Source organism: Telopea speciosissima, chromosome 1 (genome assembly GCF_018873765.1).
Source record: "Telopea speciosissima isolate NSW1024214 ecotype Mountain lineage chromosome 1, Tspe_v1, whole genome shotgun sequence".
Lineage (NCBI taxonomy): Eukaryota > Viridiplantae > Streptophyta > Magnoliopsida > Proteales > Proteaceae > Telopea > Telopea speciosissima.
In genome coordinates this window covers 78,002,832-78,019,844 of record NC_057916.1, presented here as the reverse complement: position 1 = coordinate 78,019,844, position 17,013 = coordinate 78,002,832, and the positions used below count along the sequence as shown (strand labels likewise).

General features: G+C 40.5%; 1 protein-coding gene across 3 annotated transcripts in view; it reads left to right on the top strand.

Moving 5' to 3' along the window:
- Positions 1–17,013, top strand: part of LOC122640166 (protein unc-13 homolog) — a 73,249-nt gene that overhangs the window by 12,716 nt on the left and 43,520 nt on the right. For all 3 annotated transcript variants that reach the window (XR_006329633.1, XM_043833324.1, XM_043833329.1), the window contains 5 exons: positions 1,890–1,970; positions 13,837–13,929; positions 14,034–14,219; positions 14,749–14,907; positions 15,871–15,963. Coding sequence is in view for 2 of the 3 variants with exons in the window: in XM_043833324.1 (XP_043689259.1) it covers positions 1,890–1,970; positions 13,837–13,929; positions 14,034–14,219; positions 14,749–14,907; positions 15,871–15,963 (612 nt within the window). In the remaining variant the exon portion in view is untranslated. The remainder of the gene's footprint in view (positions 1–1,889; positions 1,971–13,836; positions 13,930–14,033; positions 14,220–14,748; positions 14,908–15,870; positions 15,964–17,013) is intronic.

Below are 17,013 nucleotides of genomic sequence, written 5' to 3'. Positions count from 1 at the left end.
TCTGACTAGTCCATGATCACTCCATCTACATGTGATGCAGTGGTATCTTCTTAGCTGTTTTCCTGCATGTTGATGGAATTTTACAATATATGAAATATTCAGTATTCTTTTTCTGTTTATAATTATCTATTTTCTTTTAAAAAAAGCGGGCCATAACCTGGTGCAAGTGACATTTTCAGAGTGTCCCAGGAGGGATGATTTGAGGTTGGTCCTAACATTTGGCACTTCTTGCAAAAAGTGGCCATCCTATGACTCTAATTGTATCATAATCACCTAACAATAGTGATCAGGAATCCAAAGGAAACCCAGAACCCTCAGGGACAGATAATGACCAGATTAGGGAGAAAATCTGTAACTCTCAATCCTATGATCAGATGGACCAGAAACTCTGGTTGATTGGTCTATGTTGGGTGTGGAATAAAGCCTCAAAGTATCAGAATAAATCATCTATAGGAACAAGAGATATAGTCTATGACAGAAAACAGAAACTATTCAAAACAAAATTAGAAAGTCAGAACTTCAGATGTAATCAGAGATTATTAGCCTCAAGGATGATAGAACTTAGAACACTTGAAGACTCCTGCAACACCAGATTAGAAGATTGAGAAATTAGAAAGTTTCTAAATCTGGAAAAGGCCTGGACAAAGAATAACTGATGAGTCTCAGTCCTGTAGCACCATGCACATATCAGTAGGCTTACTAATCAGGATTCAAATCAACAATAAAACTAGATGACTCAGAATTGATAGCCGACAGAATTAAGTAGCTGAAAAAATAGAAATCAATGTATAATAAAAGGACTGATAAAGAAGAGTCTTATCAACTGTAGGAAGGATGAATCAATGGCTGATTTGGGTTTGCAGTTGAAGATGAAGAACTGAAGAGAAGAACAGAGATATTTTGGTCTCCCACCAACTAGAAGAAGGCCTCTCACTAGTCTTCAACTGGAATCTCACCAAGGGTTGCTGTCTCACACGGCTGGAAAGTCTCTCACTCACACACATGCATATGGCAATATTCTTTGGCTGTTAAAATCGTGGCCACTATGGAAGCCTCTTCTTTATTTATAACAGTGTAAAGCTATTACAAGAATTAATGGCTAAGGGAGAGTTACTAAAATAAAGATGTAAAGGAAAATAGAAACTTTACTAATAACAGCTAACTTGTTAGCCAAGGTAATAAAATTAGAAACTACACCATAAAAGTAAAGCAATACAAAATAGAAACTAGCAAAATATAAACTAGATCCTAGATCTCCACACAAGGTATGCTGGCTGCTGGTTGTTTCAAGAAACTCCTTCCATGCATGGACTAAAAATTGGGCCTAGGCCTGGCCCAAGAAGATAACCAAACCTGTGCCTATGATGGCTGGTCCCTCTTGTTCCTGCGGACATATTTCTGCTGGAACCTCTGATCCACATCACTCAAACTCCATCTTCACACTGGCATCCTGTGCTTTGACCATTACACCAAGCTATAACCCCTAACTATCTAATTTTTGACATTGATAATGTTGGTTTATGCATTTACATGTTGGATTGAAGTTAGTATCTTCATCTCTCACAGGTTCTTTTCTCTTTCATCTCCCCCGTACATTGAGGGGACTCCCTATTCCCTTAAAATTTCATTTTGATACCTCCTTCCTTGTACCTTTTACATTATGCTTCATTTTAATCCATATTTTGCATATACTCTGATATATGACTTAAAGCGACTTGAGAACTACAGCTACGATGAAACATGTTGCCTGATGGTGGCTACAACAAGATGCTGCTCATATACTTTCAAACAGTTCATTTTTGTTGATTGCCATGTACACTGAACTCCAGTTTTTGTTAAACTCTTCGGCCTTTGCACTAATAATTAACTGTTGAATTTGTTTTCCCCAGAAACCTATTTGCTTTGGAAGGGTGGTGACCTTGGTAACGTTAGTTGGAGTACCAACTGCTGATGAGAGTGGTGATATAAAGGTTTGTGGAAGAGCTATTTTATGACCATGACAATATGACATAACTACAAAAGTCCTTCATATGCTTGCATTTCCATCTTTTGTTCTCTCTCTCTCTCTCTCTCTCTACATATATATATATATATATAACTTGCTTTTTCTCTGTTTGTAAGGCTGTAAGCAGATATTGCCTTTCTTATGTATGCCAAATTAGTTTATATGCAATGACTAATAAAATTTGGTTATTCTATTAAAAAAAAGAAGTAATGTCTCTTTATGTCTAGAATCATCTAATCTATAAGAAGCATGTTCCTTCTACCTATCTTATCCCTTCCTGAGTTCCTTCAATGTATGTTGTCTCTTCTTCTCTTTTGTTAATTGTGATTCCCACTTCCCTCCCCTCCTTTGTGTTAAATGTAAGGTAAAAAAACTTAGTGGCAAGGCCGCCGGGGGGGGGGGGTATGCAAGACATTTCTCTTTATGAGGAATAAAATAAAGAACTAATGAAACACTCTTTGGACGGGATACATTCCTGTTCTGTCATAAAAAATGCTTTGTTCATGGTGTCAAACTGATTCTTATCCTGAAAAAACTATTTGTACCTAGTTTTGAGATAGTTTTATCCCAAGAAAGTTGGCTCCTTGATGGCATTCACTATAAATGTGAGATATCTTGTCACTGTCAAAGGTAATAAGGCCTTGAACTTCCATCCACTAGTACCATACAGGCCAATGAGATTGTTTAGTTGTAAGAATATGGTTCACAGCTTCAATTTATGAATTTTGATTCGTAAATTTTTTGAAATCAGAAGTCTGTGGAGTACCCCCTTTTTTTTTGGGGGGGGGGGGGTGATAGTCTCATTATATAGAAAGGAGTACAAAAGAGTTTGAATAAACGTGGTAAGGTACAAACAGAGAAAGTGATACCAATGGAATGATAATTTTAAACAAGGAAGTGTATCACCTATAGGATTCTATACTAAACAAATCATATCTCCATTACCCCCCCTGCAAGCTGAGCAAGGTGAAGAAGCCACGGTCAGCTTGGACCGAAGAAATTGGAAGGAAGGTTCCATCAAAGCCTCTAGTCAATATATCAGCTAACTGATCCTGACTAGAAACAAACTGAACCCAAAGCTGGCTCTGAGCAACACGTTCACCAACAGAATGGTAGTCAGCTTCAATATGATGCATTTGAGCATGAAATATCAGATTAGCACCAAGATATGTAGCTGAGAGATTGTCACTGTATAGTAGGAGTAAATGACAAACATTGGTACTCTGCTTCAGTGCTGCTCATAGAAACCGTAGGCATAGAAATTGTTAACCCCAAACAATGATGTTATTACCAAGAAAAATGCACATACCTCAGAAGACAGGCTATCATCAGGACACCCACCCAATCAGCATCCAAAATGGTAGGCAAAGTAAAAGGGTGAAGCTAATACCAAGGTCAAGAAGGTGCCTTTCAAATACCATAAAATACGTTGCACAGCTGCAAAATGATGAAACTTGGAAGTGTGCATAAGCTGAGAAGCCTGATTTACAGAAAAGGAAATCTCAGGCCTGTCATAGTAAGCACATTGCAAGATTCGGCAATACTCCAATTAAGCATCGGATTAGAGAAAGGTACATTGGCATGAAGAGAAAGGTGAGAACCAGGAAAATAGGAGCAGAGATTGGATTTGCCTCTTAACATGTTTACCTACTTCAGTAAGTCCATGATATATTTTCTGTTCCAAGTGAGAATAATGAGCTCGGCCTAAATGTCTCTTATTAAATTGGGATCCAAATATCCAATAATAGAAATCAAATGGTGAGGGGCTTAAGCTGTTAGCTAGAGAGAGGGCACATGTTAGCCTGTTAAGTGTAAAGGATAAAAGTTGACTAGATAACTAGACTGTCTAGGTTCACTGAATGTTAGGTTAAGGCTTGTGACTCAGCCTTACCTAGCATAAATAAAGAACGGCCTCTGTCATTCTAGACAAACCAATCCATTCTCTCAAAGACTCAAACCTCTTCTTCTCAATTGGTAGCCCAAATACTTTTGAGTATTTTTTTCCTTTTCCATCACTAAGAGGAGTTTGGCCCTATACATTAGAGGCTTCGGCCTCCCAAGGCTGAGCATGGTCGACTGAAACATGCTGCTTCCACTTGCCCGCTGACCCAGCCATGACACCATTGCCCACTGCCACGATGGGGATTACAAGCTTATATGAAGAAAAATAAATTCCTAAAAAGGGGGAAACTGTTGCTAAAATAGGAAACTACTTCCCAATGGAAACTAAGATATAATCTACTACGTTTCTACTTATCCTATCTAAAACTCACATAATAAAAAATTACAAAGTAAAATACCCTAAATGTACTATCAAGGTTGGGACCTGGTTCATCTTGGTCTAAATTGTCAAACTGGTCAAGCCGGTTCAACCACGAATCTGCATCAATTCCCCTGGTGTTGAGAAAAAAAATACCCTGGAGTTTTGTAAAATAGGAGAATCATCACCACTCAATCAGCATCCATCTTTGACTGTATGAAATCATCGATCAGACCAAGCTCGAACAGTACGAAATCCATGACATGAAGATCATTGTTGAAGTAACAACTTGGGAATACAAAATGACTAGTTCACTCAAGAGATCAACTGGTTTATTCTCTTCCACAAGTTGATCTTCAATGATCAGTGGCGCCATCTCGTCCCCATCATTGGTGGCTCGTTTTTTGACTCTTCCACCTTTTGCTCAATGACTCAGATCAATTTGTCGAAGGAAGAGTCCATACGATCAGTTGTGACCAGCAATTGGTTCTTGAATTCCTTGCATTGTCGCTGAGTCTCTTTGAGATTCTCTTGCATGAGGTTGAGGTTGTTGATGGATAGTGAGCAAGAGGGTTGGATCCATCGACCAGGTTTGCTCTTGTTAGAATAATAACCGTGGGAATATTTTGAGCAAGGGTAGAATTGTAATTAGAGCTGTGACACTGTTCACGTGAACAGTGACAGTGAACAATGTTGGGTCAATTCTGTAATTTTTCTCTCCCCTCTTCTATTATAAATAAAGGGGCTTGGATGTTCATTAATACATCCAAGCATTGAGCTCTATTCTTTCTTGTTAACATGGCATCAGAGCAGGTTTGAGTGTGGATTCAAATCCCTCCTCTTTCTCCCATTTTTCCCCTAATTTTTTCTCCCATCTTTCTCTTTCTCCTTTTCTTTCTCTGGTTTCTTCCATTATTACAAGGCAGCACTAATGAGGTGATCCATGGATCTAGTTGCTGCCCCTCAATACCTCATTCATTGATGACCTAATTCAAGATCGATAGCAGCTGTGCCACTTCCTACCTGCTATTTTTGAAGCTTCACCTTGGGGACTGCTTCCTTCTCTATCAATGAGGATCAATTCTCTTTTTTCTTAGAAGATCAAGAACATCAGGGATTTCTTGGACAAGCTACTATTTTTCAGCCTCTTCCCTTCATCGATGTCAGCCAAATTTTTTGGTTTTTTTCAAAACCCTGATAGATCAATCTTCTGTTGCTGCTGATTTTTGGAGGAGTGTTTCACCATCAACTAAGGAGCACTCGATCTATTTCTTGGCCACATCAGCTTTGTTTTTTTGGTTCTCTTTCACCTGGACGGCTTCTTGGGATTTGGGTTTTCTCCCAGAACCCTGACAGGATCGATCTCATTCTCCTCTCATCATCTGCAGCCATTTTTTGGAGTAGTATCTCCTATTACCAGCAAGAGCACTCGATCCCTGTTTGGGCTGGTTCCCACGGTTGAATGTGAAGATCTTGTTATTTTTTGGCTTGGTTCTCTTCTGTTGTGCCCTAATGTCTGACGACACTTCTATTGTTACTTCTGGCCTTGATGGACAGCCACGACAAGAGTATCTTCCCATTGCTTCCTCCATCAAACTTGATGGAATTAATTACTTGATGTGGTTCAGGTCTACATATCTCACTATTGCTGGCCGTGGTCTCACAGGACATATCACTGGCACTGTCGAGAAACCATTTACTACTGGTCCTCTTCAGTATCGATGGATCTCCAATGACTCTCAAGTCATGTCTTTTTACTTAACTCCATACCAGATCTGGCCAATGGTTATTTGCTACTCGAAACTGCTGCTCAGATTTGGATGGCTGCGAAGGAAACTTATGGACAGGTTGGAAACGATGCCCAGGTTTATGAACTCCTCAAGAAGATTCATGACACTACTCAGAAAGACCTTTCCATCTTTAAGTATTATGTTGTCCTTCGTAGTCTATTGCAACATCTGGACCACTAACATTATCAGCCCACTAATGCAACCGATATTGCTGCATATTGCATGCATGTTGATAAGATTCGGGTTTATGACTTCCTGGCTGGTTTAAGCGTTGAATATGACCAGATTCGAGTTCAGGTTTTGGGCAGGGTTCCATTCCCTACCCTAGAGCAGTCCTATGATTTAGTTCTTTCTGAAGAAAATTGTAGGGCAGCCATGCTACATACTCCAATCACTGACCGATCTGCTTTACAGATTGCTGTCGCTGCTGCTCCCATATCTGCTGCTCCTGCTGCTCCTAGTGATTCTTCCAAAGGAATTTGTGAGATGTGAACACTGCAATAAGCCCTATCACACCAAGCCACTTGCTGGAAGCTTCATGGTAAACCAGTTGATTTTGAGGCCAAGCGTGTTGCTTGTGGAAAATTGAAAAACAAAGCCAATCATACCGAGACTGTTCCCACGGCTCCTACTAATACTGGTCTCTCCTAGGATGAACTTCAGGCATTTCGTTGTATGTTACAGGCTTCTGCTACATCTACTACATCAACTCCTGCTAAATTGCCAATCAATCCGCCACTTTAGGTTCCCATTTTGTCTACTCAGGTAGCCTGTTTGCTGGTCATTGTGCATCAGTAGTCTCCACCCCTTGGATCATAGACTCTGGTGCCACTGATCACATGACCGGATCCTCTAGCCTCTTTTATCGCTATTCACCCACTTCTGGGAAAGATAAAGTTCTGGTGGCTGATGGTTCTCTCTCCTCTTTGGGAAAGGCTCTATTAGTTGCTCTCCGTCTATTTCTTTATCCTTTATTTTACATATACCTGATTTTATTACTAACCTTCTGTCCATTAGTAGTCTTACTCGTGACTTGAATTGTAAAGTGACCTTTTTTCCTTCCCACTGTGTTTTTCTGGATCTGGCAACTGGGGCGACGATTGGATGGGGTAAAGTGCATGGTGGATTGTATCTGCTCGATGATGGTTGTACTCCTTCAACACCACTACCATCTCCCCTTCATCAAACTTCATTGGTCTTTTCTGAACTTCAGCAATGGCATAATCGATTAGGTCACCCCCCTTTAGGAATTATATCTCATTTATTTTCAGCATTAGTTAAACAATGTAATAAGGATGACCTTTTTTGTGAGGCTTGTGTTCTGGCCAAACAGACTGGTTCAACTTATTCTTTTTCTAATAAAAGAAGTCTCACCCTTATTAATCTGGTTCATACTGATGTGTGGGGTCCTAGTCTGAAACCTTCTATTTCTGTCCATCGTTGGTTTGTTTCCTTTATTGATTATCACTCTAGGAGTACCTGGGTGTATTTGATGTATAATAAAAGTGATGTTTTCTCATGCTTTCAACATTTTCATAAATTGGTTCAGACCCAATATAATGCCACTCTCAAAATTTTGAAGAGTGACAATGGCAAAGAGTATATGGAAGGTCAGTTTCAAAACTACCTTGCTGTCCATGGGATCCTCCACTAGACCAGTTGTGTGGATAACCTTGCCTAGATGGAGTGGCTGAAAGAAAAAATCGCCACCTCTTAGAGGTGGCTCAGGCACTTATGTTTAATCGTAATGTTCCTCCCCAATATTGGGGGGGATGCTGTTCTTACTGCAGCATACCTTATTAACAGGCTGCCTACCTGAGTCCTTGACTCCTGTACCCCTGCTGGTCTTTTAAATGGCTCCTCAACCTTTATAGTTCCACCTATGTTTGTTATGCTAGAGATACTTGGTCCTCTAGTAAACTTGAACCCCGTGGCCTTCGGTGCATTTTCTTGGGCTATTCTCCCTCCTAGAAGGGTTATAAATGTTACCATCCATCCACCCGTCGTACCATGGTGAGTCTGGATATCATTTTCCATGAAACCCTTTCCTATTATCGCACTATACCTCTTTAGGGGGAGAATTCTAGTGAAGAGGTGTTGACTCTTGGGGCCCTCTCCCTCTTGAGGCTCCCGTGTATAACGAGCTTGAACCCACTCCTCTCCCTCACATACCATCTAATGAAGAGGATTCCACACAGGGGGAGACCTTGGATACTAGTTATGGCACAGTTACTGTTCAGGGGGAGCTTACTCCAGTCCAGAAAACCATTGGAGAATTTCAGAAGAGAATTAATGACTCAAATCTCAAAACATATCAGAGAGGATGTTCCAAATACAAGGAACTTCCATCCACTGCAGCACCAATACCCATTCAGTTGCCGACTCAGGATTCGGATCATCCTCCCACTCCAGGTAAAACCCCTTCTCCTGAGTTACCTATTCCTTGTCGCAAAGGTACTAGGACTTGTACTTAGTTTCCTATATGGCTATATCTCATGCTGTCTCCTATAATTCCCTTTCTCCATCCTTTTGTGCTTTTGTTTCTTCCCTTTCTTCTGTTTGTATTCCCCAAAAGTGGCAGGAAGCTCTTGAAGATGGAAAGTGGAAGACAACAATGATGGAAGAAAGGAGAGCTTTACAAAAAATGATACATGGGATCTTGTGGTTCTTCCTCCAGGGAAATGACCAATTGGATGTAAATGGGTGTTTGTGGTGAAACAGAAAGTTGATGGCATTGTGGATCGATATAAGGCACAGTTGGTGGCAAATGGGTTCACGCAGACATTTGGGATTGAGTACTAGGAGACCTTTGCACCTGTTGCTAAATTATTCTCTGTCAAAGTGTTACTATCTTTTGCAGTAAATCTGGGATGGGATTTATAACAGTTGGATGTGAAGAATGCCTTCCTCCATGTAGAGCTTGAAGAGGAGGTATATATGGACATTCCACCTGGGTTCTCATGTGACAAAGCCAATGGCAAGGTATGTAAGTTGAAACGTGCTTTATATGGGCTAAAGCAATCACCTCGTGCTTGGTTTGGAAGATTTCATAAGGCTATGGTTTCTGTGAGATATAAGCAGAGTAATGATGACCATATTTTGTTTATCAAAAGGAATGGTGATAAAGTAACAATTCTCATAGTTTATGTGGATGATATTGTGGTGATAGGGAATGATGGTGATGAGATCAACAAGTTGAAGACTATCCTTGGGTGTGAATTTGAAATAAAGGATCTGGGAAAGCTGAAATACTTTCTAGGGATAGAGATTGCACGATCTTCAAAGGGCATCTTTCTTTCTCAAAGGAAGTATATCTTAGATTTATTATCTGAGACCGGGATGTTAGGGTGTCACCCTGCTGATACACCTATGGAGGCTACTACACGACTCAAGGAAAAAGTGGGTGAACTGGTTGGCAAAGATCGTTACTAGCGGCTGGTAGGGAAACTTATTTGCCTCTCTCACGCACGGCCAGATATAGGCATTGCCGTGAGTTTGGTAAGTCAGTTCATGCATGATCCTTATTCCTCTCATATGGATGTTGTTCTTAGTATTCTTCGTTATTTGAAGTCAACTCCGAGAAAAGGAATTCTCTTATCTCCTCATGACCATCTACGAGTTGAAGCGTATACTGACGCTGATTGGGCTGGATCTTCTTTTTGAATGACCATATTTGGTTATTGCTCATTTATAGGTGGAAATCTTGCCACTTGGCGTAGCAAGAAACAGAACGTGATAGCAAGGTCCAGTGCTGTAGCAGAATTTCGTGCTATGGCACAAGGCATTTGTGAGTTGTTATGGCTTGGAGGTTTATTACAAGATCTTGGTGATCCTGTCCATCTCCCTATGATGTTGTATTGTGACAACAAGGCTGCCATTTGCATTGCTCACAATCCGGTTCAGCATGATCGTACCAAGCATGTGGAGGTTGATAGATATTTCATCAAAGAAAAGCTGGAAGAAGGACTGATCTGCGTTCCTTTTGTGAAGTCTGCTGATCAACTGGCTGATGTGTTCACTAAAGGGTTGCGTGGGAAAGTCTTTCATCCTATTTTAGTCAAGTTGGGCATGTTTGATATTTGTGTTCCAATTTGAGGGGGAGTATTAGAATAATAACCGTGGGAATATTTTGAGCAAAGGTAGAATTGTAATTAGGGCTGTGACACTGTTCACGTGAACAGTGATGGTGAACAGTGACGGGTCAATTTTGTAATTTTTCTCTCCCCTCTTCTATTATAAATATAGGGGCTTGGATGTTCATTAATACATCCAAGCATTGAGCTCTATTCTTTCATGTTAATAGCTCTGATATCGATTTGGTAGAGACTCCAAATACTCTGTCCATAATGGGTTCTTGTTTTTTGGTCTCTACTGTGTATTCCCGACACTTCCCTACGACATCATCTTGTCCAAGATCTACATGATGGAGGGCTAGGACACTTTTGGGAAGGACAAAACTCTCTTACAGGTGGTTGACATGTACTATTGGCTTCGGCAGCAGAAGGACATGGAGCATGTCATACAGAGGTGCTGAGTCTTTCAACTAGCACAGGGGACGAAGTAGAACACGAGTCTTTATTCTCCACTACCTGTGCCCCACTGCCCTTGGAGAGATATCAATATGGATTTCGTGCCCGGGTTGCCTGCTACACGTGGGGCACGATTCTATTGGTGGTTGGCTGTTTTCTAAAATGGGACATTTTATCTCTTGTTGGAAGACCTTCGACGCCTATTGTCTAGCCTTACTCTTCTTCAAAGAGGTTTTGAGATTACATAGACTACTAGTGTCTATTGTATCTGACAAGGATGCTAAATCTATGAGCTATTTTTTTTGGAAGATGTGGTGGATGAAGACCCGGACCAAGCTATAGTTTTCTACAGCTCATCATCCACATACTAATGGATGGACAAAGGTTGTCAACTGCAGTTTAGGAAATTTGCTCCGATGTCTGGTTCGAGATCATAAGAGTTGGCCTTCTATCCTAGACATAGCAGAATTTTCCTATAACAGTTCTGTGAACAAGACAACCGATCACACCCTGTTTGATATTGTGCTTGGCGTGCAGCCCAAGTGACCGATTGACTTGCTCGCACTAGCATTAAGGCGGACGAGTTCTTATGCCACATCACTGAGGTTCATGCAGATGTGCGGCGACATATAGCTGTTAGCAATGGTATGCCTACAAGCAGCTGCTAACCGTCATCGACGTTATGTGTAGTTCAAGCCTGGTGATATGGTTATGGTGCGTATTTCTTCAGAGAGGTTCCGGTGCAAATACTAAGCTTCATCTAAGTAAGATGGGTCCTTATAAGGTACTTAAGCGTGTTGGGATGAACACTTATGTCCTTGAGCTTTTTTCAGCCGTGACTATCAGTAATCTATTCAATGTGACAGATTTGACTCTTTATGTGGGTCATCATTCAAAGTTTCAAACCAAAGAGCCACAGAGCACATGTTGAGGTTGCCACAGTTGCTACCTCCCCTACAGAGGATGAGATCGAGGAGATATTTGACAATAACTACAGTATGACTAGACGTGGCGGCGGTTATCATTCCTTCTTGGTCAAATAAAAGGGATGCCCTAGATATGATGCTACATGAATACATAGTGATGATTTCAAGAGGCTTGACCTTGACTTGTATGAGCAATACATGGCCTTTATCCATTCGTCGGGGACGAATGATTTCAAGCTGGGGAGAGCTGATGCAGAGCTGAATGTGTATGCACGTAGGAATAAAAGAGCAGTTCTGCAGACTATGGTTAAGGTCTTAGGCCAGAACCAGGCTCATAAAACCAGACACTGGTTCTGGTTCTGGTCCTTCACTGCGCCAGCCTCTAGACCAAGCTTGTGTGGCCAGCTTTTGGCTTGCGCATGACTTGGTGGGCCCCATGATGCTATAGCTTGCTTGGGTTAGAGATTTGGAGCTGCAAGTTCTCTTAGTAATTTCTGATTATCTAGTTTCTAATTTCATGTAATAAGCTGCTTAGTGATTAAGCTATACTATGTAAAAGTTTCTATTTTTATTGCTTTCTATTTTCAATGTACTAGGAATGGATTCTTTCTAGAAGGTTTCCATTCGAAAGTTTCCTTGGCAGCCAAGTAGCTTGGGAGAGTTTCTATTTTGTATTTTGGTTATTGGAAGTTATAAATAAAGTTTCCTTTCTAGTTTGTATTGTGGGCTATGCCTCTTTCCTCTTACTATCATTCATCGTTCATTTTTCTATTTATTTCCCATCTTTCATTTTTCCTTTGCTTTTTCATCTCTCTTTTCCCATCTTTCTTTCCCTACTTTGGTTAGAACTCTGTTTTCCCTACTTTGTTTTGTTTGGATCCATGTAGCCGACCCCATTAAGTTGGGATAAGGCTGAGTTTATTGTTGTTGTTTTTGTTGGAAGTTATAAATAAAGAGAAGAGGGCAGCTAGCCTTGGTTTTGACTCTGTGATGATTTTTGCTCCATGTGAGTGTGTGCTACTGTGGTGATTCAGTTGCAACCAAGGTGGTGAAGCACAACTGCAGGCTTTGGTGGTGAAGCCAAGCCATAGCTTTTTCTTCTTCTTCCTTTACTGTTATGCAGAGATTCCTGCAGTCATTCTCTCTCTACTGTGGGCTTTTCATGGGTGATTTCTAAACTTCTTTTGTGTCCTAATAATCCTCTATTGCTGCTCTTATATTTCCTTCCATCTTCTAAAAAAAAAAAAAAAAAAAAAAAAAAAAAAAAAAAACCGGAAAAAAAAAGAAAACAGAAGAGGGAGAAAAGGGGGCCCGACCCCCCCCCCCCCCCCCCCCCCCCCCCCCCCCCCCCCCCCCCCCCCCCCCCCCCCACCACCCCCCCCCCCCCCCCCCCCCCCCCCCCCCCCCCCCCCCCCCCCCCCCCCCCCCCCCCCCCCCCCCCCCCCCCCCCCCCCCCCCCCCCCCCCCCCCCCCCCCCCCCCCCCCCCCCCCCCCCCCCCCCCCCCCCCCCCCCCCCCCCCCCCCCCCACAGCGCTAATGTGCATACGTCTTGTGATAGGAGTTATTTCCATTATCTAAGTTTGAAGTTCAGTCTCTGATTTCAGAAAATCTAACCATCCAGATTGGACTACATTTTGGATATGTTAATCCCTTTCCCTTATACTCCACTCAACCCAAACCGGTAGTCATCGTACTTGTAGATTGGAAGTTATATCAGCTCTCTTTACTTTCTATTTTCTGTCCATGTTTGTTTCTCCTAATTTAACCATCACTTTGCTTTGATATTTTAACCATATACTCACCCCATTAGGACTTCTAATATGTATTAGTTTCAAGTCCCATCAGATTTATGGTTTGCAAACGTCATCCCTTTCACCTTCTTATAGCTGTTTTGTCCAACTCTGTGGGCACTGTACAGCTTTACCTCTACTTATAATAAATAATTTGTTGAGTGGGAAAAATAAACAGATTCACGATCAATAGGGAACCACATTCTAAATCTGCATTACACATACCAAAATTTCTGCAAAGCTTTTGAAGCAAACAATCCATTCATGTTATGGGAAATCAAGCTATAGTAACAGGCAAAATAGCCTCCCTATCATCTTTTCCATTTGTATCATACCTTCTCCACTGTGGCCTGGATTGTTTGGAGTGTAGCCATCACTATTTAGCTTAACATATCCAGGTTTTGACTATCTGAGGAGGATCTTTTTGGGTCTGCTCTGTGTATTTGTTGCTCCTTCACTGTTCTCTACTGTTGCAAAAGGTCCATTTTTGATATCCTTATGTTTGTTTAAAAAAATGCATGGTGTCATAATTGCAGTTAACTAGTGCTGATGCTGAAGCTGTTAGTGAAATGACTTCTAGGCACTTCGAAGGCTATGTCAAAAAGTCCATTCAAGCTGCATATAGGCGGGTGAGTTTTGTTACTTGGTCAATTAGACTCTAACATGATCTCTTCAAATACTCATCAACTGAACCAGGTATGAGTAATTTAATTTATCATTTTCATGTTCTCAGGCTTTGAAAACCATAGATCTCAAATCTGAAACAGAAAAACGACATCCTCTGGCTGTGCTTGCTGATGACCTAAAGATGATTGTTGAGAGAGAATCCATTGTATTTAACCCTGTCTTATTGTGTTGGTGCCCTGCAGCTGGGATCATCTCCTCTACTCTATTGCACCAACTTTATGGGGACAAACTGGTGAGCTTGTGATGTTGTATTGTTAGAACTATTCTTCTTGACAGGGGTGGCGCTGCCTTGGCTAGCATCATTGTCCAAAATCTCATTTTGGTGGGCCATTTCAGTCAGACCGAAATGAGCGAAATACCGAAATTTCACCGAAACAGTGTTTTTTTTTTTTTTCATTTGAGTTTCACTTGGCCATTTCAGGGGGCAAGCGGTTGAAATGAACAAAATTTTGACAAAACAGTGCATTTTTGTGACCGAAATGAACGAAATTTTGGCAAACCAGAGCTGATTCTGGGTTTCATCTCCTGTTTTTGTCTCGGACATGTCGAAATTTTAGCGAGTTTTTGAACAATGGCTAGCATGTGTTAAGCTTTGAAAGGGGCTCAGCTCAAGGCCAGTCTAATGTAATTCTAGATCAATTCTGAACTATATCATGAGCCAACCCTTGAACACACTCAAATCTTGGTTGGTACATTATTAGAAGGAAGACAAAACCCATATATGCATACATGTACTAATGGGGATACTTCTTGGTCTGTAGAAACCATTCCTTGAGGGAGTTTCATTTCTTTCCGAAGATGTCAGATCAGTGCTCCCTGCAGCTGACATGTTAGAACGTGAGCTTACTCAGCTATATTATTGTCCACATGGAGAAGATAGATCTCCGTCACATGTTACCAAGGATTTGAATCGATATCAGGTTAGAGTCTTATCACTGAGACTCATGGATCCAACTGCTTGTCTTACTTTTGCATATCTAAATCATTTTATTGGTTTCTGGTTTCTGGTTTCTACCCCCTGACAAGATGTCTCCTTCATTTGTCTGCATTATACAATTTAAATATTATCTTGGTTTCTGCTTAACCTTGCCTTATTGTAAGACAAAAAACCCTTTAATTGTAGCATGAACATCTTTGTTGCCAAAGTAGCCCTGAATTCACTCTAGCTACCTGAGGAGAATATTTCTCATTTGCTGATGCACTTAAATGTTGTCTTCCTATCATTTTCAAATTCAAAATAATTATTTATTACTATACCTCCTTGATGGTTAGTGCTATTTTTCTTTTGGGAAATCATCTTTATTTTGTTCATTGGCTTATTCCTTCAATAGGGTAGTGTACTAGATTTAGCTAGGAGAATTCAGACATGGCTTTGGTTGATGATGATGATCATATTGATGATTCGTATGGACAGATATACTACAAGAAGCATATGCCCGGATATCCTGCAATGGTTAATTTGTTTACTCATGCATTTTGTGATGCATTAAGTGTTGACTGTATTGTTTTTTTTTTTCCCGGTTTAGATATTATCATTATAAACATTCCATCTGTTTCTTATTTCATTTTCATTTTCACTTGTGTTTGTCTAGTTTAGAAACAGTACTTGTTCTCTTCTAGGGTGAAATGTTTTGTGTCTCATATGGCATGTCATGTTTTTGATTGTGAATTTAATGGTGTCAAGGTTCGGAGTGTTTGAACTTTCTTTTTGTATATTTGGATATCTTGTAAACGTAATAGTTATGGTGGAAAACACTAGAAGTCTCTTTCCAATATTTCTGATATTTATGTCATAAAAAGTACCCAAAGAAGGGGATGCATTTTCCCTTAATTGTTCAAACCAGAAAGGAAACTAATTATTTGACTTTGTATTTTTCCCACAGATTGGGGAAGTTTCTAGGCCAATTATTCTTGATTGGCTGGATGCTCAAAATGAGCGTATCTTAGAATGGACAGAACGTGCTTTCCTTATTGAGGTTAGTTTTGGATTACTTTTCTGGGAAGATGTTGTCGAATCTTAAAGGAATCTTCTTGTTGTTGTTGCATGATATTTTATTATTATTAAGAAAGAAAAAACTATCTATACAATGCCCTCTGCTAATACCATAGAGCAATGCTTGGAGGATCCCGGGGTCAGCTATCTAGAGGACCCTCCATGCACTTGCACCATATAGTATCCCCCTTATTTCATTGCCTCCTTTTCAGGAACATTTGATTCCTTGAAATCCAATGCAGTGTGGTGGTCCCCCTAGACATTTCTCAATACTAGATTCCACTCTTTTCAGATTGAAAAGGCAATGAATTCTCTGAATTCAGGACAAATAGAAGTCCATAGCTGAATCTTGTCTAAGATACTTAAAGCCTTGTAAGCTGGTTTTTCATGCCCTTCAAACACCCTTATATTTCTCTCTCCATATTGTACATATTGCTGTTCCTGAGTTAACGGACAAAATCTCTTCCTTCCTGAGTTCAAACTTCAAAGTTCGTTTTTTCCGAGACTCTGTAGGTTGAATAGACTTGAAGAATTTACTCAAAGAGCATTAAAATCCTTTAGTATAGGATTCCATGCTTATGCAGCCCAAAGACACCCTGGAAGTTGGTGAATTACTCTTTCATCATCACTCATTCAAAATACAGACTTGGGCAGGCAGTGACCTCTTGTAATCATAGTTGTCAAGGCGTCGCCTAGGCGTCCAGGTGCCTTCTCGGGTTCAAGGTGATAGCACGCCTTGCTTGATGCAAGAAAGTCAACTGCCTTGGACACCTAGGCATCTCCTAGACATCTCCTTGTGGCCTTGTGACAGCATCACTTATATTATATCAGTTTTTGACACTTCTCGAGTTTACATTGATTAATATTTATTGTGTTATTTTTTGATGAATGTGCCTATATTATATCCTGTGTTTTGTTTATCGTATATTGATTTTTTAACATAATTATATCATATTGCATTGATATAACTTCTATGTTGCACTTAAACAATAATTGTATAAAATTATCATTGCTATACTGCATGCCTAGGGGC